This window comes from Tenebrio molitor, chromosome 5, assembly GCF_963966145.1.
Source record: "Tenebrio molitor chromosome 5, icTenMoli1.1, whole genome shotgun sequence".
NCBI lineage: Eukaryota > Metazoa > Arthropoda > Insecta > Coleoptera > Tenebrionidae > Tenebrio > Tenebrio molitor.
Genome location: NC_091050.1, coordinates 1,373,556 through 1,397,129, shown reverse-complemented (window position 1 = coordinate 1,397,129; position 23,574 = coordinate 1,373,556). Strand labels below are relative to the sequence as shown.

At 44.6% G+C, this 23,574-nt stretch overlaps 2 protein-coding genes across 4 annotated transcripts; one reads left to right on the top strand and one right to left on the bottom strand.

Annotated features, from left to right (window-relative positions):
• Positions 1-4,302: 4,302 nt before the first annotated feature.
• Positions 4,303-20,046, bottom strand: Ziz (dedicator of cytokinesis protein Ziz). 2 transcript variants are annotated; one of them, XM_069048547.1, is made up of 15 exons: positions 19,393-20,044; positions 13,102-13,218; positions 12,583-13,050; positions 12,360-12,531; positions 11,437-12,151; positions 11,189-11,379; positions 10,553-11,136; positions 9,937-10,503; positions 9,091-9,886; positions 8,269-9,039; positions 7,187-7,468; positions 6,059-6,819; positions 5,795-6,005; positions 5,449-5,740; positions 4,303-5,400 (listed from the first exon to the last, which is right to left on the bottom strand). In XM_069048547.1, the coding sequence occupies exons 1-15, from the start codon at positions 19,489-19,491 to the stop codon at positions 5,166-5,168; spliced, it is 6,261 nt and encodes a 2,086-aa protein (XP_068904648.1). In that variant the 5' UTR covers positions 19,492-20,044; the 3' UTR covers positions 4,303-5,165. The 2 variants fall into 2 exon arrangements, with proteins under 2 accessions (XP_068904648.1, XP_068904647.1); XM_069048546.1 differs by having other exon boundaries at positions 4,303-5,740; positions 19,393-20,046.
• On the top strand, positions 18,598-23,540 carry LOC138131494 (protein phosphatase 1L). 2 transcript variants are annotated; one of them, XM_069048549.1, is made up of 2 exons: positions 18,598-19,292; positions 22,052-23,540. In XM_069048549.1, exons 1-2 carry the CDS (start codon positions 19,253-19,255, stop codon positions 23,251-23,253), a joined length of 1,242 nt encoding a protein of 413 aa, XP_068904650.1. In that variant the 5' UTR covers positions 18,598-19,252; the 3' UTR covers positions 23,254-23,540. The 2 variants fall into 2 exon arrangements, with proteins under 2 accessions (XP_068904650.1, XP_068904649.1); XM_069048548.1 differs by having other exon boundaries at positions 18,601-19,292; positions 21,746-23,540.
• The last annotated feature ends 34 nt before the right edge of the window (positions 23,541-23,574 follow it).

Here is a 23,574-nt window from a genome sequence, read left to right as displayed (position 1 = left end):
CTAAATAAAGGAATAAGAGTAATTAGTAAAGTATCCATTACATGTATACGGCATTCGTTTTAAATGTTGGGTAAAGTTGTAAACTCAAAACACCATAAATTACGAAAGCGGCAAATTTTCATTGTATCGGTACTGTAAAGTAGGAATCCCTCTGTTCATATAAAACTGGTACCACGTCGTACTTTCACCATCTTATCGACGAGCAAAAGAAAGAGACGTTAAAATATGCACAAGTAAAAAAAAATTAAAACACATTTTGTGTTCAGTGACCAAAAAATGTAAAGAGATGAATATGAATCAAAGAGAAGATATGAATCAAATTCACTAGATGATTCACCAGTATTGGCAACAAATATTAATGGTTCCACTTGGTCTTCTAAAAGTTGATCTCGATCCCACCATTCTTTAATTTTGGACTCGAATATATTGAAAACAGTTTTAGATTCACTGAGTTTCGGACAAGTGTCAAAGCAGGCAAGTTTTATTACAAAACCCAACATTTAAAATTAATGCTCTATAGTAGATTACATACCGAGGTGGGAAGTGTTTTATTCCTGTCGAGAGCTAAGATAGTTTACCAAGGCGTAGCCGAAGTGAACTAATGCTCGAGACAGGTATGAAACACATTCCCACAGAGGTTCATATACTATTTTATTCGGAATCATTACATTTTTAGCAAATAAACAATTAATTTGATGCAGTTTCATTTCTACTGTTTTTCGACTTTCAGTAAGTACGCCACTGGTAAAACCTTATAATAGGGCGGAAAGTGGCCTCTTACTGACCAAGAGAGGGAAGTAAAGATAAAAAGGAATGGTTAACTTTCCGCCCTCGTTATAAGGTTAGGAATACGATTTCGAATAAAATACGTTACATTTCACTGTTTCGCTCTATTTCACTGAAAGCGTATAGCTGTGTCGCATGGGGTAGGTCGAGACTTCAAACTCATTCGAATGCGCCAACAAAACAATCATCTTTCGCACGAAATACAAACACTATTTTTTCTACAGCATTTTAAAATTTTTGTAAAATTTTCCTTGGATGCTAAAATATTCGTCAAAAAGTTTCCTGCCCGATTTCAAGTTGAGTTGCAACTTGTATTGTCATGGTAACGGCACAAAATTGCAAGTTTGAGAAAGACGACGCATATTAGTAATTAATGGGTAGGACAAAGATAGCTACACATTTGCGCTGCAACACCTATTTGTCACCCTGACTTGAAATCGGGCTCTTATTAGGTGCTAAAATATAACTATTTTAGCATCCACGGAATCTTTTTGACAAATATTTTTTCACTATTAAAAATGACATACTTTGCGACTTGATAACGATGCATAAATGTCACGTTTTTTTGAAGGTTGTAGAAAAATAACTTTTCATTGAGACAGTCAAGAATAAATGTTGTTGTTGTTATCTATTACTTATAGCAATGCAATAAAAATTCAAATAAAACAATTGCTACATAAAAAATACTATATTCAAAAAATAGAAATTATGCCAAAACGGCTGAAAATAGGCATACATAATGTTAATAAAAGTGGTGTTGCAATTAAATTTTACAGAAAATCAGAATCTATAAAAATACCACATTCCTCAGTTCTTAGTTGTGTCAATTGTTCGAAGGCTGTGAGAGCACACCCTTCGTTCTCTTGCCTAAATTACAGGTAAAATGTTTTCTTATATACATGTAACATTTAATAAATATTAAGACATTTTACTTATAGTACGAGATCCCACTGCATGATTTCTACGTTCATCTGTTTTTTAATCAAAATACTATTTTTATAGGTAATTATAAGTAGACAAATACGTTTCTGCCGGGTTGCCTATCAAAATATGGCCGCAAGTATTTTTTAATTAAAATTAAATTAATTAATTTTTTCCACACATATTTTGATAGGCAACCCTGCAGAAACATATTTCTCTATTCATAATTATCCGTAATAATGGTATTTTGATTAAAAAACAGATAAACGTAGAAATCATGCAGTGGGATCTTAGACTATTACCCGTACAGAGTTACAGACCTAGAACACCCCACACAAGCACAGATCAAGATGAAGAAAGATGAAGATGGATTCTGGATTTCTGGCGTGGCACGGATTGATTCTCGGAATCTACTAATCTAGGTTGGGCTGCTTGGCTGACTGCTGGGCATGCATTAACCATCGCCGAGTATTCGAGAATCGAGGTCGAGACTGGAGCAGACTGGAGAAAAAACGACGGAACTTTTTATGAGTTATGTTTGTTGGGCTGTCTTATAAGGTGACCGCTAGAGGGACAGAATATCCGTGGCGCCAAGTTTGAATTTTACACTGGTTTTACGCAATTTTGCCGTTAGCAGAAGAGTGTCACTGCAAATTCTGATTTATGTACAGTGGCGGCCATTAATTTGGAAACACCAAAATTTTTCTATTGTAAATTGTTTGTCGGCTGCGATAGTCTGTTGAATGCGCTCAACGATGACCTGGGTCACTATACGTGTTCTATAAAAAAAAAATTGGCATCTTTGCAATTATGAATTGATGAGGGCGTTATGAATTCATTACGCCCGCTTATTCTTATTACGCCCTGTTTTATTCCCCGGTTGTTATGGACATGTTTACGTATTTCGTATCCTAGGAGTTATCATGCAATTATACTAAAGTGAAAAATAAAAACTTTTTTCGGCTGTAAATTTGTTATCACCGGATTCAACACAGGAAGAGGAAGAACTGGTTGCACAAGGAATACCTTAGAATTGTTGGATATGTTGAACGGATTGTACCGGGGTTAACCAACAGAGACAATTTCAAATGCATTTCCGGGTCAGCCGTTCCAGTTTCGAAAAGTTTGCCCCATTATTGAAAACATGATTAAAAAATGTACGGGGTCATTATAAATGATTGTCTCATCGCAGTAGGCATTGGTGACGTAGTTGAATGTGCCGCAAGCTTTATAACATGAGTGAGACTAGCATCGCTGATAGGTAGCGCTGCTGGCGGTAGTGGAAATTTGTCTACTAGTTTGTCTGACGTTGCGAAGCTAGCGGCACATCCCAAATTTGTTTTATATTAAATGCGCGAAGAGTGCTTTTTGTGCATGAAAAGGTCTTTTACGCCGAGACGAAGGTCGAGGCAGTATAAGCCTTTGAATGCACAAAAACATCTTCGCGCACGAAATTTGAATTTCTTGATTGGGTCATTATATCTACGCGAAAATGACTACAAAGAGCCAATGTAAATATTCAAGTGATATTTTTTGTTATGTGTGCGGTTTCTTCATTGCTCTGAAACAAGTGAAACACCAAATTGTTCCTGCAACGAAATTTATTGCTGCTTGTGAAGCATATTTTGGTATACCTGTTTCACATTAGCACGTTAATTGGGCTCCTCATGTTTTATGTGGTAGTTGCCGTTCAAATTTAGAGGCATAGTATCGTGAATCGAGCAGAGAAATGTCATTTAGAAGTCCAAGAATATGATATGATTGCTACTTCAGCCTTATCGACCGATCATGCAATAGACAATTTGATACAGCACTTCAAAAATTTAGGGTGCAGAATGTCCATTACAGTCCATTTCTTACACTCTCATTTGGACTTTTTTCGGGAAAATTTGGGTGCTGTAAGTGAAGAACAGGGGGAAATGTTCCAGCAAGATATGCAGATGATGGAAAAACGTTATGAAGGGAAATGGAACGCGGCAATGAGAGGAGACTACATATGGGTCTTACTACGAGAGAGTAATTTAGTTTGTAGGAGAAAAAATAGATGCAATGTTCATTTTTAATCGGCATAATTTTAATAGTGGGTGTTTTTCAGATTTCCTTATTTGTTGAATTAAAATCTTTCATTTATCTCTATTAGTTTTAATTTTTCACCTATTTGATTTCTTGTTATAATCTGATTTAATAAAATAAAAAATTATAACGTAAGTTCCAAAAACGAAAAGCTAGCAGCCTGAAACTTATGTATAACTAATAACTAATGGTTTTAGATAGAAACCTGTAAAAAAAATCCCATAAACAAACAAAAAGTTCAAATTTGTTGCACAGTGTTATTATCAAAGTTTAAAAATTTAATTTTTACAGCCTACCTGCGATTTGGAATATTTTCACATCCGGGTACACAACACGGCTTCATTTTTTTTACAAATTGTCCAAAAGTGCTTAAAAATTGCACACAAAAACTACATCTATTTTTCCACTTTCCACTAAATTGCGTCATGCGTCGCAACACTTTTCTGGGAATTACTAGGAAAGTGAATGCGATTGGGGATTTATCCAGGATGACCAACCATAGGAATTACTAAATTGTGTTGGTAGTAGCAAATTTTTTATTTTTTTTCATAGATGTATAATAATAATAATTATCTAAATACAACAATAATTTTATTAATAATTACAGATAGAGACTATGAGAGAGTAAAATCATAAAAAAATATAAATCGTGTCTTCAGTATGGAAATAAAGTTACAGTGTTGTCACAATAAGGTACAATAAATAAAGTAGAATGCTAAAACACAAGCTTTTTTGGCAAGTTTGCAACTTAATAAATAAAATGAACGATCGACGTGTTTATCAGTTTGAAGGTGGCACGCAATTTAAAATGCGTCATTGACAATTGACCGGAATACGTCATTCGATTCACTAGATGCCACTAAATCGGGATTAATTCTCATCTCACGTTAATTTCACAGCCCACACACAAAAGAACATTTATTTAAAGAGACATTGAAAATTTCGCAGAACGAAACAACGAGATTCTAAACTCGGACAATTCAACTAGGAGGTGATTTTTCCTCAAACTACAACTTGCTGGTTCTTTTTCAATCGAAATGGGAGTTGGGGGCAAAATTGAGCTTGTCAGTCTTCAAAGAACTTTTATAAAAGTATAAAACACGTATCAAAGACTAATTTGCTCTATAAATTTCTTTTACTTTAAAAATCAATAAGATTCCGTGTACTATAGTTTTCTCTTGGACTAGCGGTGTAGTTACCGGATATGGACATTACACAATTTGGCTATTATTCAATTAACGACACAACAACATTAATCATAAATCAATTAGTTAATATCTGAATGAGTTTCATAAATTACATAGAAAAACAAAACAGAAGAAGTGCATTCACAATCGTCGGCCCCGCCCCGTGGCGGGAATCGAACGAACACAACCCTCGTCATCTCACGCCGTACTCGAATTTTGCGAGGCCCCGCTGATCGCACTGAACAGGGCCATACTGTTCCTTTTGAAACTGCCTGTCTCGTCGTGGGGCCACAGGGACTCCCCGAACAGATTCGACAGCGACGTGCACAACTTCTTGTAGTTCTGCCTCAACACCTCTTGGTACTCGTGCTGCTCCTGCGATATCAACTTGCCGTTGACTTGCAGGGCGGAGTAGCAGATTTTCAAAAACTCTCTGGAAACAGAATCGATCGACACCTCCCACCGCACCGTTTCTACCCACCTGTAAATGTCCTTCAGCTCCTCCACCTTGTCCTCCGGATACATATTGCACAGGGCCGGATCCAGAAACACCGAGGCGTACGCCAGAGGTCCGGCGTTCACCTGGACGCACACGCTCCCTTGCAGCAGCAACTGGAGCTTTTTCGCGTCCGTCTGCTCGGTGAACACCACGTCCTCCAGCTCCTGCACCCGGACCTGCATCTCGTTGATGGCCACCTCGATGGGACTCAGCTCCGCGGTCCTCCTCGACGCGACTTTGATCCGTTTCTTCACGTAGGGAAACGAGTATTCGGCTGGAAGAAACGACTACAATAAAGGCGATCACGGTCGAGAGTGTACGTTGTTACTTTTCAGGATGGTTCGCCGCTTCCACTGCTCCTCGGGGTTTCCTCGCGCTTTGCCGTCTTTCGTGAAGGGCGTCTCGAACATGAACGTGTTGATGTCGTGATTCTGCTCGAACTCGTTTTGTCGGTCTTCCAGTTCCGTCTTCTCCAGGTACGGAGTCACGTGGGTCACCTGGATGTAAGCGTACTTGGGGTCCAAGTCGGTCATGATCACCTGCGACTCACTCATTACTTTTCCTTGTTACCACCGTTACCTCTTCTACTCACCGGCGTCGAGTCCTGAATCATCTTGACCGCATCCTGTCCAAACTTGTCGCAGTACTGCCTCTCCAACCTCTCCGAGATCTCGCTGAGCGACGTCACCTTCGGCTCCTTGTACACGTACTCCACCCCACTGTCCTCCTCGAAGTACGCCTGTCCGTAAAACCCGACCCTGTAGTACCTGCCCAGCAGCCTCCTGCCGCTCTTGTTCGCCTGCACGATCTTCTCGTAGTTCTGCGCCAGGTTCTGGTACGACTTCTTCAGCATCTCGTAGTTGCGCGCCTTCTCGTACATCGGGACGATCAGCTTGTACAGCTCGCCCATGGTCTCGTACCGTTCCGATTTGTCCACGCACCGGACGCACGTCTCCAGCTGCTCGAGGAGCACGATCTCGGTGTACTGGACGTCCTGGACGCCGGCGTCCAGCTTGAGACCCTTCTCGTCACGCGAGATGTTCGACGAGATCCTCTCGAACGCCTCCGCCCCCCACGGCTGCACCCTCTTCAGTTTCAGGTACTCGGCCATGAGGGCGGCGATGTGCAGCTGACAGCAGGCGGCTTCGGAGTAGTTGCCGTCGCGGGCGTGATTTCTCGTCATGGTTTCCAGCCAGGTGTGTCGCAGTTCGGGGGTGGAGGCGTACGAGTTGGCCAGGCTGTGCTGCAGGTCTACCAACATCTCGGGGTCGTGGTGGTGCTCGCGCATCTGCAAGGTGGCCATGAGGACGGTGCGAATGCGCTTCGTCAGGTCCTTCACCTCCACGGGGAAACCTGATGGGGAACATCTTGTAGTGTTTAACTCCGCAACGTCAAATGCAAAATGACCTTCATCGTGAGACAGAGCGCAAAGATAAAAAATCATTTGATACCCCAGCGTTAATTAAAAAAAAAAAGAAGCAACTCACGCGTTTCTCCCCCGACTAGTTTTAACTCACCTCTAACGCCAGTTCGAAACCGAACGACATCGCTTCTCTACCGCTCACAAAACGAACCGTCCCCACTGATCCAACCCACGAACTGATGATAACGCTCTTTCAATTCGATTTTACGACTTCTAAATATTTGCGTTCTTAATTTTCAACGGTAAACAGTCTGATTGTTTCGTTTCATTTTTTAATCAAGCGGCGTGCCGACGTACCTGTCCCTTTCATAGCCTTGTCGCTCGAAGCGTAGCTGTTGATCAGAGACAAACTCTCCTGGAAGCGAGCGTTGTTCAATCCAACTATGTTCCCCAACATCTGCGAGACCGATATTATCACTTGGAGGTGGACCCTGGTGAGACCCTTGCGATTGGTGAATTCGAAATTGCTTCGCATCAGGAGGTACAAGATGGCGCACGATTCTTGACGGACCGAGGAGAGGCGGCTGTTGCAGCACTTCAGCAATTCGTAGCAGAGGCGGCCGCACAAGACGGCATTACCTGTAACGAGATAAACGTTTCTTAGATTCTTCTTCCAACGACTTAAGTGGATTCTAATATTTGTTGTCACAACTATAAGTCAGTCTAACCTCACTTATATTATAAGACTTTCAAGCTAACCTAAATTATGCCCAGTTTCTCTATCGCAATATTAGTGTTTTTTTCACTTTTACTTGGAATAATTCTTTTTATTGTTCATTAATAATTGCATGACCTGCTGTATTATAATCGGCCTTTTCAAAAGTGTAGTTTGAGTGATCCCCGCAGAGCGCTAGTAAACGGGGCTTTTTGGGGATATTATTCATCTTAAGTTTTTGTCACCGAGAATTTTTCTTGTTCAAATGACATTTTGAATTTTTGGTACTGAAATTAAACTCTTGAATTGTTTCCTTATTGTTCGTTGTTTTTGTATTTAGTGTTGTTATTTTTGTATTTTTCTTTGTTATATTGCGTAATGATTATTATTTTTAGCGATGCGCCCGTTTTATGGCTCCGTCATCGGCGGAAATTGGCTCTTTCGCTGAAACAATTTCATGATGCATTTTTAATAAAATGAACCGGCCGGTTATAATACAGCCGGTCGGTTTTTTCTACATCTAATTACTTTTCATTTTACAGCAGTCATTAATAAAAACCTGTCATTACGGGCTTACATAACCTCTGTTTTTCTATTTGGTAGGTATAATACGGTTATAATACAGCAAGTCGTGAATAATTGAAATCTGTAAGTACCGCAATTATTTTTTAGCTTAGAATGTTTTGTCAGTATTTTTTAAACAAACAATTGTTCGGTAACTGACCTTGAAACAACACTGACGAGTAGTTGTTGATGAAGGCCCGCAACGCCGCGAAGACGTGCTTGAACAGCGCCTCGCTCTGTCCGATCTGCATGAACGTCAAATAAATGTCGAATATCTTCTTCATGACATCGTTGTCGCCCTCCGCGATCAACAAATTCTTCCTGAAGTTCATGCAATACAGTCCCATCGCGTCCAACGTGATCAAGCCAGCTTCCGTCGCAAGGTGTTGTTCCAGCACGGCCTGCTGCTTCTTCTGGACCTCGTTCTCGGCGCTGACCAGATTCTCCCTGTTGGGTATGTGTATGACCAGCGTGCTGGTATTCTCGTGGTTGATTTCGGCTGGGTTCATCCTCGCCGGTAGAGTGTGAGCCTTCTTCGGGTTGCTCTTGGGGTTGTCGCCGCCGTGCGACTTCACCACGGTCACGTTCCGCTTTCCCACGTACTTGAAGCAGTGCAGACTCATCTCCAGCACGGCGAAGAAACTGGCGACGTCGCTCTCGCTGCACTGATGCCACCACGCGATCAACTGCTCCTCGCCGAGGTACTTCACCACGAACAGGAAGATCAAGAGGACGTCCTTCACCTCGGACAGTTGGAGCTTGTCGTATCTTTGGACGTGGGACGTGGTGCGGGTGTGCGAAGATTTCGAGTCGCCGTTCCTGAGGAGGTCCTCCCGGACGATGGTCGTGTCTTGGGACGTGGTGGATTGGGCGTCGGCCGACATCACCGATATGTCCGAGTCGATGCTCAACGAGTTACCGTTGACCAGAGCTGAAAGTACATTTTTATGTCCCTATCGCTTCTTATTCCGTTGGTACTCACATTGTCCGGCGATGGCCTCGAAGAACGCCGAGTTCCGGATGTGCATCGGACTGTCTTTGTCTATGTGCAAGGTGAACCTGTGACTCCTAGGTGTCGCGTCGCTCGCCGCCGAACTCTTCCCGAACATGTACGAACTGCTCGACGAGATCCGATTGACTATGCTGGTGTCGTGACTGTCCTCCGTCTTGTCCACCGTGTCCAACCGATTGAGATTGTCCAGGACGATCCCCAGCCAGGGCATGTAAACCAGAGCTATCCTGTTGAGCTGTCCCTTGTTCTGGTACCTGTCATCCAACTCGTGCTTGGCCACCAGGTCCCTCAAGGTGTTTAACGCTATCTTCCGTATGTGCGTCATCTCGTTCAGTGATGTCTTCACCTCCTGGAGCAACAGCGCCACGACGAAATGGTGCTTGCAGAACTCTTCCGACAGGGCGAACTCGTGGACGCTATCGGGCGAGCGACTCTTCGGACTGAGCTTGGTGTGCTGTATCGGCAGGTTGAAGGCGACGTAGTGCTCGTGGTTGCAGATGATCTCCAAGAACGAGAACTTGTACTCTTGCAGGATGCGGGGGTCGCCCGGATTGAACTTCTCCATGTAGAGGTTGACCAGTTTGAAGACGAACCCGCGGTCCATCAGCGATAGGCACTTCTTCAGGAAGTGGGCCAGGCTCTTGTTCAGCTCCTTGGTCTCGACCGGCATCTCTTTGTACTTGTTGAGTATGTAGGGCATGAGGATCTGCATCAGAGTCTCGATCTTCTGGTGGTAGTCCGACGAGAAGCGCTCGTGCCTGTGCATCTGGCAAAACCTCCAAATAGAAACCGGAACGCGCGCGGCGCACCACTCACCTTGATGCGCCCCGAGAGGAGCAAGTGTTGAGCCATCCCCTTCACTATGACGTCGAAGAAAAAGTCGCCGTGGTGCATGAATTTGTTCACCACCAAGAAGTCGGTGTTGTTGGGGTGGAGGATGATGGGCAGGTGCTTGCACATCTCTTCGTGCACGGTGATGCTCCTCTTGCTGAGCGGCGTCATGAACACGTATTTGACGTACGCCTGCAGGGTCTCCTTGCGCCCGGCCTCGTACACCATGTTGACCAGATTGATGAGGACCCTCATCACGTTCAGGCCGATCTCTTCGCTGCTGGTCGACACCAACAGGGCGAACAGCTGGTTGAGGAGGGTCGGCAGGAATGTTATCAGCGTGGTGAGTTGGATGGCGTGCAACGCCTTCAGGATCTTGCAAGTTTCGGTTTCGGAGGGCAGCGCCGACGGTTTGGGGTCGAGGAGGCGCTCGGCGTGGACGAACAAGTTGAAGAGGTGTTGGTCTTTGGTATTGACGGTGGAGTAGAGGTTGAAGCCGACGGTGAAGATTGGTTTCTGTCCGTCTATCCAGGTGATCTCGGGACCTGCATTCTGCACCGATGCATAAGTAAGAAACGATCGAGTTCGGCGGATGACTTACCCCTTTCCCTAGGCCGAACGGGTGCACCGCCAGGTACCCCGGGGGCAGGTGCGCCGCCACCGGTACGGTCTGCACGTCCACGTTCAGCTTGCCCTTCTGCAACAGCGGCAACCACGCGTACCCCACGCAGTTCTCAATCCCGTTCTCTCTCTTCTTCGTGGTATCGCAGGAAATGTGGTAAAAAATGAACAACAGGTGATGCGTCGACAGCAGATTTATCGGGAGCTTTATCTTGACCTCTTCGTACCAAGTGGGGATGGTGTTGTGGTGGAGGACAGCGCACGACGCCTGAGACACCAACAGGCTCTGTCCCGGCCTCCCGTATATGCACTGGAGCCCCCTCGCCTCTTCGTTGTCCGAATCCCTGAGTTCGACCAGGCAGGCGATGTTCCGAGCCCTGGCGAACATCTTCTGGGTGTCGAAGTTCAGACTGAGGGGGTAGACGTACAGATGGTTGACGAATGTGGTGTAGGGGTGGACGTCCCTCTCGGAGCTGGCCTCGAATTCGGCCACCTCGATGGTGGGCTCGGTGCTGGGGGGCACCGGGAACGCCTTCAGCGGCACCAGAGCGGTGGTGAGACAATCTGAAAAATCGTTCCGATAGGTGGGGCGCACTGGAGGGCGAGGTCGACTCACTTGAGGGTAACTCGTTCATGGCAGTTATCTTTATTTGTAAGGAACCGGGGATCACAGTGAATTTACTAAATTTATCAGGCTTTCGGTATTCGGTCAGCAACTTGAGGAGCTCCTCGTCAGTCAGCTTGTTGGGTTCTTGCCGGTAGATGGCGTGGAAGTCCGACGTGTTATCTAATTCGTTACTGTACAACCTGCACCACACAATAAAAAGTATTCGATCATCCGCTGAAGCGTTCACCACTCTTTACCTAAACAACGGCCTGACGGCCCACGCGAAAGGCATCCGATAGTTCCCCAGCCGCTGGCAGCAAGTACCGATGTTCTTGTACACCTTCATGCTGATCCTGGGGTCCTTGCTGGCCTTGACGTAGGCCTCCGAGCTCTGACAGATGCCCCCCTGGAGCACCTTCTCGATCCTGACGACCAGGAAAATGTCCGGATGGGGGTTGGTGATGCTGATGAGTGCTTGCCGCGGAAAGAACAACCACTGTTGGTTGACTCCCTGCGGCAGGTCCAGCTTGACGTCGGGCCCGTTGCCGGCGAACATCGTCCTCCTGATGCAAGGACTGTTCACGTCGAAATGGAAGTTCTCGGTCAGCTTTCTCGAATTTTTGGCATCGAAGAGGCACAGGGTGGTGTGGTAGGGCTCCACTTGGCACAGGTTGTCCTTCTCGTCGACCGCTTGCAACCGGAACTTGATGCTCTCGCACTTGATGAACACCCTGTTACCGAACATCTCCTTGTACGGTTCGACCTGGTTCTGACTAGAATTCGGAGATTTCAAGTTGGACGCCAGCTGGGGGTACAGCGGGAACAGCTTGTTGCGGTTGTCCTTGCGCGAAGAGGCTATGCTCACGTCGGTCTCGCGGGCGTACTTGATCAATTGCGGGTTCATGCTCTGCTCGAGGCCTTTCAGCGTCCCGAAGGGCTGCACCTGCGGCGACGGGGGCGGCGTGTTCCGCTCTAAAAAATTCACACACAAATCACTAAACCACCCCAGAAACGAACCGTTCATTTTTATCTTCTCGGTCGGCATTTGACACCCAAAAGTCAAAGATGGCGCTCTAAACCATCTGTCAATAATTTACAAAAGTGTCATTTTTTTAATCCAAGTGCCGTAACAATTCAAAAACAAATAAAACAACAGGATGTAACACATTTTTTATCGTACCTCGTTCGAGCGAAGCGGCGCGCTTCTCTTCTTGTAACCTGTTCTGCTGGAGCACCGAGCTCAACTTGCTGAGCCATTCCTTAAAATCCGTTTCGTTTTCAGCCGCCAACAGGTAGGACTTGTGTCCAGAAGTCATCCTCAACTCAAAGCAAAAGCGCCCCCTCTTGGGATTCTGCAAAGGGACAGTTCTGATCTCGACAAGAATTACTTCCGCAATACTGACCTTGACAACATCCGTACAGAAATCCATAACGATCGTGACCTTGGCCTCGCCCTTCCGCTCGTCCTTGTACAACTCCAGCATGTAAGTGCCGTCGACTTCCTGGCGCAGCGAACAGTACCTCCGTTTGAAACTCTTGGAACCGATGTTGACGAACGTCCTCTCGGACCCCACCTCGGGCCCCTTCATCAAGTACCCCTCTTTCGTGATGCTGTCGATCCTCGGCTTGACGTCGTCTTCGGCATCCGTGTCTATGTCGATCTCGTAGTTCTCCTCCTTGTACTCCGCGTTGGGTATCTTGGGGAGGTCGGCGTAAGTTCCCGAGTAGGCGTTGTACTTGTAGTGTATCAAGTTCCAGTTGGAGGAGTAACTGGCGATGCACTGCTTGGTGAAGAGGCCGCAGTTTTCCGTCTCCTCGCTCGAGGGGAACGTCTGATACAAGGTCCTGTACCTCCTGGGCAGGACGATCTCCTGAAATTCGACTGTGAGGAAAACAAGAGACGAACAACTCGCTAGACTCACCGAGATGTCGTCGGAGGGGTAGAGCAAGAGTTCGCGTTGTGGATCATTCTGAAGCACGGTCTTGTTTTTGAGGAGGAAATTTTCAAAGTCCAAAGGTTCGACGAGCTGAGGTTTATTCTGGAGCAAAGAAAACAACAATCAGAATTCACACCGGACTCGGAAAGCAAAAGTTGCGATCAAAGCGTCTCGATGGCGTCACCGTAGGAGCTGTCGTCGTCGTCGGTCATATACCCCCGACTCGTCCTTTCGGAGTTCCTCGGCCCCTCCACTTGCCACTCTTTGCCTTCGGCGACGTCGTCATCCGACTCTTCTCCCGACGAACTTCCGGGGACGTCATCGTCGTCATCGAAGTTTTTCGCGAACAGGTGCACCCAATTGTCTCTCTCTCCTTCGTCTTCGCCCTCCCCATACTCCCCCTCGTCTTCGCATTCTCCCTCCCCCACTTCTCCTTCTTCTTCTTCCTCCTCCTCGTCCGACAACGTCTCCGCCGACTTGTTCGTGAACGCGAGCTGCTCCTTCGAGTCGAGCGCTTGCAAGTCGACGAAATAATTCAACTTGTCTATCCAGGTGACCATCTTGTCGCAGATGTTGACGACGCTCCTCTTGTAGACGTTCCTCGTTGACCTGCACCGCACTTTGATCACCTTGCGCCTCTCCAACCAGTCGAGGATCTCGTCGGACATCACCATCTCGGTGAAGTTGAGCATGTAGAGGGGCTCCTTTTGGAAGTACTCGACGATCGCGTCTGCGGTCTCGTTGATCTCGTTCTTCAGCCACAGCAAGTCGACGCCGCACTTGTCTCCGCACTTGCACTTCCTCCTCTTCGTCGTCTTCTTCTTCTTGTCCAGAGTGTCGAAGTAGCGTCGGGCGTCTCTCATCTCGAGGTCGTTTCCGCCGCTCCTCAGGATCTTGTCGAAGCGAAGCAGCGTCTCGGGGGGCAGGACGTGCTCGAACGCCTTCCAGTTCGCCAGGACGTACCTCTTGGCCGGCACGGCCATCTTGACGAGGCGCGGTGGACACGGCTCCATCTTGAACTTGTCGCACCTGCTGGGGGCGCACTTTTCGCACTTGGGTGGGCGCGGCCGCGGCTGGCGCTTGGGCTTGTTCGGCACCGACAGCAGATCCATGTACTGCTTCTGGGAGAGCGAGCTGCGGTCTATCAATGAGGTGGACTTGAAGCGGTCGCGTCGGTCGGACTTGTTCTTTTTGTCCTTGCACAGTATGGTCGTCGACGAGAGCAGTTTCTGCAAAGGGGAGGATTTGGGAGTGCAGGTGCACCGTCTGCTCTCCAGAAGGGGCGTCGAGAGGAACGGGGTGCGTAACGGCGACACTTTGGTTTTGCTCGGAGGATAAAGAAACGCGGAGCCCATGCGGCTCTTCAGGTAGTAGCTCGAGGAGTCGTTCACCTCGTTTAACGTCGGCACAGACGGGGTGCTTATGATGGGGCACCTTTTGCACATCGTCGCCGGCGGCTTTTTCTTCTTCTGGGGCGTACACTTCTTGCAGGTGTTGCTCGCTTTCGCCGGGAACAGAGGCTTCCTCTCGTCGATCTTGTCCATGCGACAAGACGACGACATCAAGACAGACTTGATGGACCGTCCGCTACCAAAGCCGCCGTGCTCCAACACGGGTGTCGAATGGAAACTGCTATTCAGAGGATTGTTCTGTTGGCGATGGCCGTCATGGCGCTGGTTTTGCTGGTGGTGGTAGTAATGGTCGTGTTGATGATGCTGTTGGTGGTGGTGCTGGTGGTGGTGATACTGGTGTTGGCGGGAGCTTCGGTTGTAGTCGTGGGACTTGATCAGCCCCGAGTCCTGGCCGTCGGCCCTTCTTCCCTGCCAGACAGGTATGCGCGAAGGGCGAGGAGATCGCTGCTGCGGACTCTCGATCAACGAAGGATGGCGATGGAGGTGTTGCAGAGTCGGCAATAACTCAACAGTCACCGGCATCTTGACGTGGGACAGTTCGAGCCATTTTTTGTCTTTGGAAAGGTGAACAACTGCAGGCTCGCTCGGACGTCTCATTATTAGTAAAAGGATAACAGGGTCAGACACAACAAAACACTTGAATTTGACGACAACATTGTCTCGCACTGATGATTTAGACAGAAGATGCGGAAGGCATTCTTCACGTTTGTGACGTTAGACGTTTGACACAAGTCCTGTCAAGTGTGGTTTGCTTCAATTTTTTTTTTTTTTGCACAAATCCTCTATTTTTTATTAACGTGCAATTGTGTCTATAGCAAACCTGTGTGGAGCAGTCACAAAAAGTAAACTGTACCTACACGGATTGCGTTAGGAAAAAATCTCGTTAAAAATAACTGAAATGAATCCTGAATACCTTTCTACTTCGTTGTAGGTCGAAAATATTCTTTTCTTATGGAGTAAAAATAAAACCGTCAATTTGACATCTGTCAAAAATGTGTCAGAAATAACATTCTAAGTAATTTGTTGCAAGATTTATCAAAAAATCACAACTTATTCATCATTATTATTTATACAACATTATTACAGATAATGCCAGGTATTTTCCTTCATCGTCAGCCATGTCCAGCGTAAGTTTTAATTTTAAACTTGTCTCTATCGTGGTTCTCTTTCTGTCAAGTCAAAATGAAAAGACTTCTGTGAAAAACTTTCGCTATTTCGTTGGCCTGATCCGCTTTGCAAAGTAACATTGATTTGTCGTGAATGTTGTTTTTTTACTCGTTTATTTCTTTGTAAAGTTGTGAATTGGGCAATGGAGTAAAAAATGTTTAACAGAAACTTATTTTATCGACATTCCGACCTTCCTCATTCATGCTCCATTCTGGTGCTAACATTATAAAAATTCTTCCAAAGGTATTGTTGAGAAAAAAGTCAACCAGCTGTCGGCAGAACTTTTTGATACATACTATTAGAGAAATAAAATTTACCGATATAATTCACGCAAGTCATTATCAAGATCCTTTCCTTTTTTACCTAAACAATTTGTTTCAGGTCTGTTGATAATTTTCTCATTTCGCGTCTTTGCAAGAGTACTTTCATTTTTGCGATGCACCGATGCTTGATCATTAAAGCAGCCTGATTCCTCGAACGTCTCGAAAAACCGCCAATGACAGCTCGAGTTCATTATCTAAATAAAATCGCTTACCATCGAGGATTTTTTTGGGACTAAACAAAAATCAGACGGAGCCTAATCAGGTCAGTAAGGCGGACGTAGCAACAAATCGTACTCTAATTCGATGCCTTTTGTACCGGAAGCACTGCTTGTACGAGCACGGACATCGACCGACGCAAACGATTTACTGTTCGTTAAATTTTTCTGTAACGAATTTTTCGTTTCAATTGATCCAAAAGGATAATAGGATACTCTTCCGTTATCGTTTGACCTTCTGAAAGATAAGCAACAAATCATATCCGCTCTGTATCCCAGAATATCGAAGCTACAATCTTTCCTGTAGACCAAACCTTTGGTGGCGCAAAGGCAGCAGGTCTCCATCTCTATTGTTTTTTGTTTTTTCGCACTATCAATGATACCAACATTTGACTTATTTTAAGTACCTGCGAGGTACCTAAAATATTACTTTTCATCACAGCACATGAGATGCTGTATGATTAATGGAAGTAGGAAGAAAATTGAACGACATAATGTTCTTATATTAGTTTTATTTTTTAATCATTTATAGCAGTACCTACAGGGTACAGTAACAATGCCAAACACTCAGAAATGCAGCATTCATCTTAATAATCTTTAATTTTAATTGTGCAATTTAAAGTTTCTTTACATATAAATTAAAAAAAACCTGCTAAATTCCGGACACGGAATCTTGGCCAACATTTTTTTGACATTTCTAAAAAAAATGATGTAAACCAATCATTAGTGTCATCAATAAATGACAATTATTAAAAATCCCTTTGAAGTTTTTCTTGTGATATCAAAAAAGCAGGGAAATGGCATTATCGAGTCAAAAGTTGGGTTATATTCAATAAAGGCCAGTTTACACATATTTGTCAGTTAAATGTCAGTTGTGGCCAAGATTCCATGTCCGGAATAGTACAATCATTTCACAAGCTTTATCAAAGAGTGTATTTCAAGTGTGATTAATCCCAATTTTTAATTGAACCATCAACTTTATCCCATCGAAGACTGTAAAGGAAAATTCTTTATTTTTATTTTATTTTTTCTGTCTTTTTCAAGTCTTCATAACATTTGCGTATCAATACTGCACATGGAGCCATCGAGGCATGCCAGTCACAGATCATCATCACAGATATCGCACCCTTTTTTATGTAACAGTGGGCACATTTTTACATAAGTTTTTACTTTTGTCTGAAAAGTGACGCGTGAGGAACAATTATTACTGTTAAAACTAGTGACTTTTTTTGCGTCCCTGTTGGCTAAATTTGTCACATAACCGGAAGTGACGTGTATTTGACAGATCGCCAAAAATTAGGTTGTGATGTGAAGCAACTGTTTTTGTTTTTAAAAACAAACGATGGGGTTAGTTCGCTCGATTTCGATTCGAAAAAAGGTTTAGATTTTTTTTATGTTCATTATTGTTCGTCAATCTCTCATAGGGGGCTACCGATCCTCTCCTAAGTAAAGAAAGTAATATTTTAATCTCTTATTTATTGTTTTAATAGATAAATAAAACATAACATAAACATACAACACAAATAAAAAGTGCAGTAAAACATTCTTAAATATTATTGCCACTGATATGTATATTTTTGTCGAGAACTACTTTTACGTATCAATAAACAATTCACATTTTTTCTATTCATGTTCAGTACCATACCCTGAAGATTTTGGAAAAATTCTTAATGAATTTGAATATAAAGCTGTGAACGTCTTTAACCTCATTTTGCACGTGTTTCCCAAATTACTTGTGCTATTAATCTGCAATTTCGTTGTTTGTGTCATTCGGGACTGGTATTTCGCTTTATCCCAAAATAATTTTTTCGATATCAGCTTAATCTACTCTACGTAAATTATGCAAAAATATACGTTTTGTTTCGACATCGAGCATATCTGGTAGATTAATTTCATTTGTTACAACATTGCCACTCTGAAATCCAAATTTTCTTTTTGCTCACTTCTTCAAAAAATATTAATTCGTTGATTCGCAAATCACTTTGTCTGTCTAAATTTGTCATTGCCACCGGTGAATTAATTAAATTACCCAATATGTGATTTCGACACTCAATTTTTTGTACAAAGCCTTTGCGTAAGTAAATTTATCCGAAAAAATTCTTAACACGAGGGCAATTTTTCTTTAAAAACATTCCAATGGAATGGGCAGGATGGAAACACTTTTATTCATACATATTTACTAATTTATTTACCATTAATTATCATATCAATTAGATTTTTCCCTGAAACACCACTCACACCTCACTGTTTTGCAAAGTTTACACTAGAGAGTGAAACGCACAGTATTGACACATCCACAGAAAATAAAAAAATCTTCCAGTTTCACCGATGCCAGTTCCACTCGAAGTAAAAAAGTTCAAACTTTCCCTAAGACATGCACTCGTTGTCTAAAACCATTGTATTCGTCAACACTGTAAACATTGTCAAAATTTTGAGAGCCGCCGACATCCAAAATTTCACAGCATCACAACACAACATCATTTAAGTATTTTCTCATTGTTTTACTCCTAATCCAGTCCATAATCCAATAAACTTTCATCTTTTCAGCAAGGTTTTCCTATTTTGTTTTCGCACCCGGTGCCGCCGCCACTGCTGCCCTAAAAATTCCACCGTCCGACCTTCCTGATAAGAGCAGTGTAAAAACAGAACAAAAGACCGGAAGAGGTGATAACAACACGGAAGAGGCTAAGGAGTGTTCGTTCGAATTTTTCTTGTTCATCGATTTGGGCCTAAAGTGCGGAAACTTCACCACCGGCCGAGCTGCCGAGCACATTATTTAATTTATTCCGCACGAACCGATCAATCGTGCAGGAGGACGTCGCCCCCCGATTGTTCGCCCCAATTAGCCCAGAAACAGAGGAGAGTCGATTGTCCAGAATAAATCCCGCCGCCCGCGATCTGTTCGAGTTCGCGGGTTTTCGCACGCGACGACGTCCCTTTCCCGTCGCAAGTGGGCGTAACACTCTAAAGTAAATTGTACAATTATGTAATATAAATAAAACGATATGAGAGCGTGATAATGAGGTTATTTCAGTCGATGGCAACGGTCAGTTTTAAATGTACGTACAGAGAGAATATGGTGTGGTGTGTTTCCCTACTCGCGCAAAACAAAACAAAAAAATAATGGTTTTTGGGCTGTGTTTTGACGTTCCTACTTACAAGCACCGTGTTTTCCTTGACGACTTGCGAGACGGTTTCCCTGAGTTGGGCTGCCGTTCCCGGTTTTCCTAGGCCTCTCGCGAATTTCCTTTCACTCATCTTTCTCCTTGTCGGCACTCGAGCTCCCGTTTACGAAATCCATCGCGTTTTCATCGACCGATCGCGGTAGGCATAGCGATGAAATGACAGAAAAACCTGTTGTAGTGTCAAATGAAAGTTACCAGACCGGCCCGAGGCGAATTCCCGGAAAAAAGTCGACACGCCAAACGCATTCTTTACGCGATCCGCTGCATTCTCACCGCAACGGAAGCGAATTATCAGCGGGAAATTGCGGCGTTAAATAAAAATAATCGAGCTGACAATTCGAACGTCAAACGTCATTCTAGTCCGACGCGGAGGTGGCTGCGGTCACGAGCTCGCAGGCTCGCAGGGGCGTTCGTCGACTGGGACTGGGTCGAGGTCGCGGCGGCGGCCCCACCAGCGCCGCCGGAAAATATGTTATACCTTAATTGTCGCTAGTGAGCGCTAAGTACTGCCGAAATTTATAGGTCACCTATTGCGGGTGGTGATGTCATGTGGAAGCTTCAAGGCGAAAATTGTAAATGTTATAAAATTATGGCTTGCTTGAAGTGGCGCGTCAAGTTGTAAAAAAATTAGAAGCGCTTGTTTTTGACGGGAAAAGTTATGAGCGGATTCGGTAGCAAAACATCATTTATAGAACGACGGAAAATGTTTCCACTTGTGGAAAATTCGAAGAACCAGAAGGTCACTTGTGTCAAAGCGAAATACGTTCATCTAATGTTGTCACATTGCTATAATTAATAATAACAGAGCAAACAAATGTGTTTTATGGCGTTTATTTTTTATCTCAGACATCTATCTACTCTTTTATTAACTCTCTATTGAACGATTGTGAGAATTGACTGAGAAATATCCAAGTAATTAATATGTTTGAATTAGTATGCTTACACTTAAGTATTTAAAATGATGAATTATGTCATGTCATACATAATAAATCAAGACTTCCAAAGGTGTATCGCATAGAATTTTTTTGTGTAGAGTATTGTGACATTTCTTGTCTGAGATAAAAACGCTTTAATTTTTTTTATGATGTAGTAATGAATAACTGACGATAAACATTTCAGAATTGCAGAATTGGAGTAGGTTGAGTAAACAAGAATTATTTTAATTTTCTCGGAAAATTTTTCCCGACATTTTCTGATTCATGATTCTGCAATAATCCTTTTCAGCTTCACCCTCACGTCGTTCTGCAACTGAATATTCTGCACAAAATACAGACCTATTTGTTTCTGCAAAAAACAATTCGCCTTCATTATAATGAATTTATTCAATCAGAATAAAAATCTCCATTATATTAAAATATCTCAGTCTACAGGAAACATCCACAACCGTGGAGGGAGAAAAGACTGGAGATGGCATTTCCTATGCTTCCCATGTTAAAAATCCGAACCCTCTAAAAGCACGTGCAACAACCTTTTATGATCCAGTCCACAATGCGCTAGATAAAGAAGCACAATGCACTTGGAAGGAAGGCGAAGGAAGCCATTGGTCTAGCGTCTATATTCAGAAACCTTTTATGACTCTGTAGTTTTCGCGGGCTGGTACACTTATTTGAATTAGTGCCATCTCCAGTCTTTTCTCCCTCCACGTCCACAACACTTCTTCCATTTTATTAAAGTCTTTCACAAGGTTATGAACACAACATGGCGGTATATTTAAAGAAAAAATCTGAGTAGTTTTTTCAGTTTTTTATTTTAAATAAAATATTTTACTGTTTCAAATGATTAATAAAAGTTAAACTAAAAAATTATTCCCTAAGACATTTTCATGCTGTTATTTCTACCCATATGGATTTTACTTTCTGATTTATTTTTAAAAACGGGGCCGACGTTGCAGAAACTTACAATCTCCACAAAGCTTTCGTGCGAAAGCTTTTTTTTTTATCTTGGTAAATGACCATGAATATTTTTCTGTGGATAAAATTTGTTTGAGCTTTTCCAAGTTTCCGCTCGACTGAGAGCAAAAGGAGGTTTTTGATTTGTACACACGGACGGGTTCGAGGACGTCGTTGCACGCCACTGTCGCGATGTCAGCTGTTATCAAGTCCGTAACCCTAGTCACTTATTTTGAAATTATCGCAAGGTCGTAAGTTAACAAGCAAATTTTCAAGGCCGGAAAACTCAAAAATTATGTGCAAATTTCTGCGGTGAAAACATGAAAAGCTCCTTCAAAATTTCCCAGTGGTAGATCGGTGAAAGTTGCGAAATCGACGCGCCTCTGGTGTCGCTCCAAATACAGGTGCCTAATAATAGCTTTTTTGGAAATTTTGTAGAGGACTTGTGTGCGGAAAGAGCGATGGCCGAAGGATAGAAGACGTGACTAGCGAACCGTAAAAGTAGAATGGAAGACGAATTAGACGACAAAATCCTTTACCAAACGTACGTGTCCCACATGAGAATCATGTCCCGGATAGCCTGGGGCATTCCGTTAAACATCTCCCCGCTAGCGTACACCTCGCACGTGTGGAGACTGCTGAAAATGTACATGTTAAAGCCCGAAATATTAATTTTCGGCACCCTAGTCTTGTTCATGTTGATGTATATGCAGGCATTGGATGTATGGAGTCGTAATTTACTAGGGCGCCTCCAGTACACCATCAACCGGGGGCCCAAGACCAAGCCCGAGAAGCTGAGCCTGTTCAGCGGCGGCGACCCGGACAGGGCCAGCTGGGAGATGAAGGTGGGCCCCTACGCCGCCTACGCCGTCCAGGGCCGCCGCCCCAAAATGGAGGACCGCTTCGTCATCAACGACAACATCAACAACACCGGCGTGGCCCTGTTCGCGGTGTTCGACGGACACGGGGGCGAGTTCGCCGCCAACTACGCCAAAGAGAAGCTCGTCCAAAACCTGTTCAACCGCGTGGCGGAGATCAAGGACTTGATCGCGGGGAAGACCGTCCGGACCGCTTGCGACCAGGAGGAGGAGGAGAAGAAGGACCCGGAGAAGCCGGCGACCCCGAGTCTTGCCGAGCGCAGGAAGAGCTTCCGCAAAACCAGCTCCACAACGGATGAGTGCATCAAAGGTGCCAAAGAGATCACGGATACGGAACTGCTGTCCAAGCTGGACAACATGATGAGGCCCATCACGAGGGAGGTGCGCCCCTCGTCGCGCCCTCAATCCTTCAAGAAAGCCCCCTCCACTAACTACTTCGACAAGTCGGGCAACGTAAACTACGGCAAGCTGCTGACGGACGAGGTCCTGGCGGCGGACCAGCTGCTCCTCGAGACCGCCAAGAAAAGCATGGACGTGGCGGGAACCACCGCCCTGATCGCCATCCTGGAGGGGTCCAAGCTGATCGTGGCCAACGTGGGGGATTCCCGGGGGGTGATGTGCGACAGCAAGGGCAACGTCATCCCGCTGTCGTTCGATCACAAGCCCCAGCAGATGCGCGAGCGAAAGCGCATCAAGGAGGCGGGCGGATTCGTCACTTTCAACGGCGTCTGGAGGGTGGCCGGCATCTTGGCCACTTCCCGCGCCCTCGGGGATTACCCCCTCAAGGACAAGAAGTTGGTCATCGCCGACCCCGACATCCTCACCTTCGACTTGAAGGACCACAAACCGATGTTTCTGATTCTGGCGTCGGACGGGCTGTGGGACACGTTTTCGAACGAAGAAGCGATCAATTTCATCAAAGAACGACTGAACGAACCCGACTACGGTGCCAAAAGCTTAACTTTACAGTCATATTACCGCGGCTCTTTGGATAACATCACTGTCATCGTGATCAACTTTAAAGATAACTCTTTCGGCTTTCACACCGCCGAGAAGAGCGCCGCCTAGCCCGCCCCGATATTTTCCCACTGGAGATTCATATTTTTTATGCTCAAATTAGTCGAAATTTGTACCTGCGACTGTATCGTCTAGTGTCATATCGTGTTGATTAATTGTTTGTTGTGCCCTCCGGCGACCAGGGCTCCCTGGAGGCATGGTCGGTGGAACCGGTTTGTAGCGTTGATTTTGTGTTTTATTTTATGTCTCAAAGAACTACAATTCTTGTAATAATGGCTGTAAGGTTTGTTGATTATTGTTCTCGATGTATAAAATGAATAATAAACGAAATAAAACTCTTCTTTGTTTCTGTCAAAAAATTTTTTACCATCA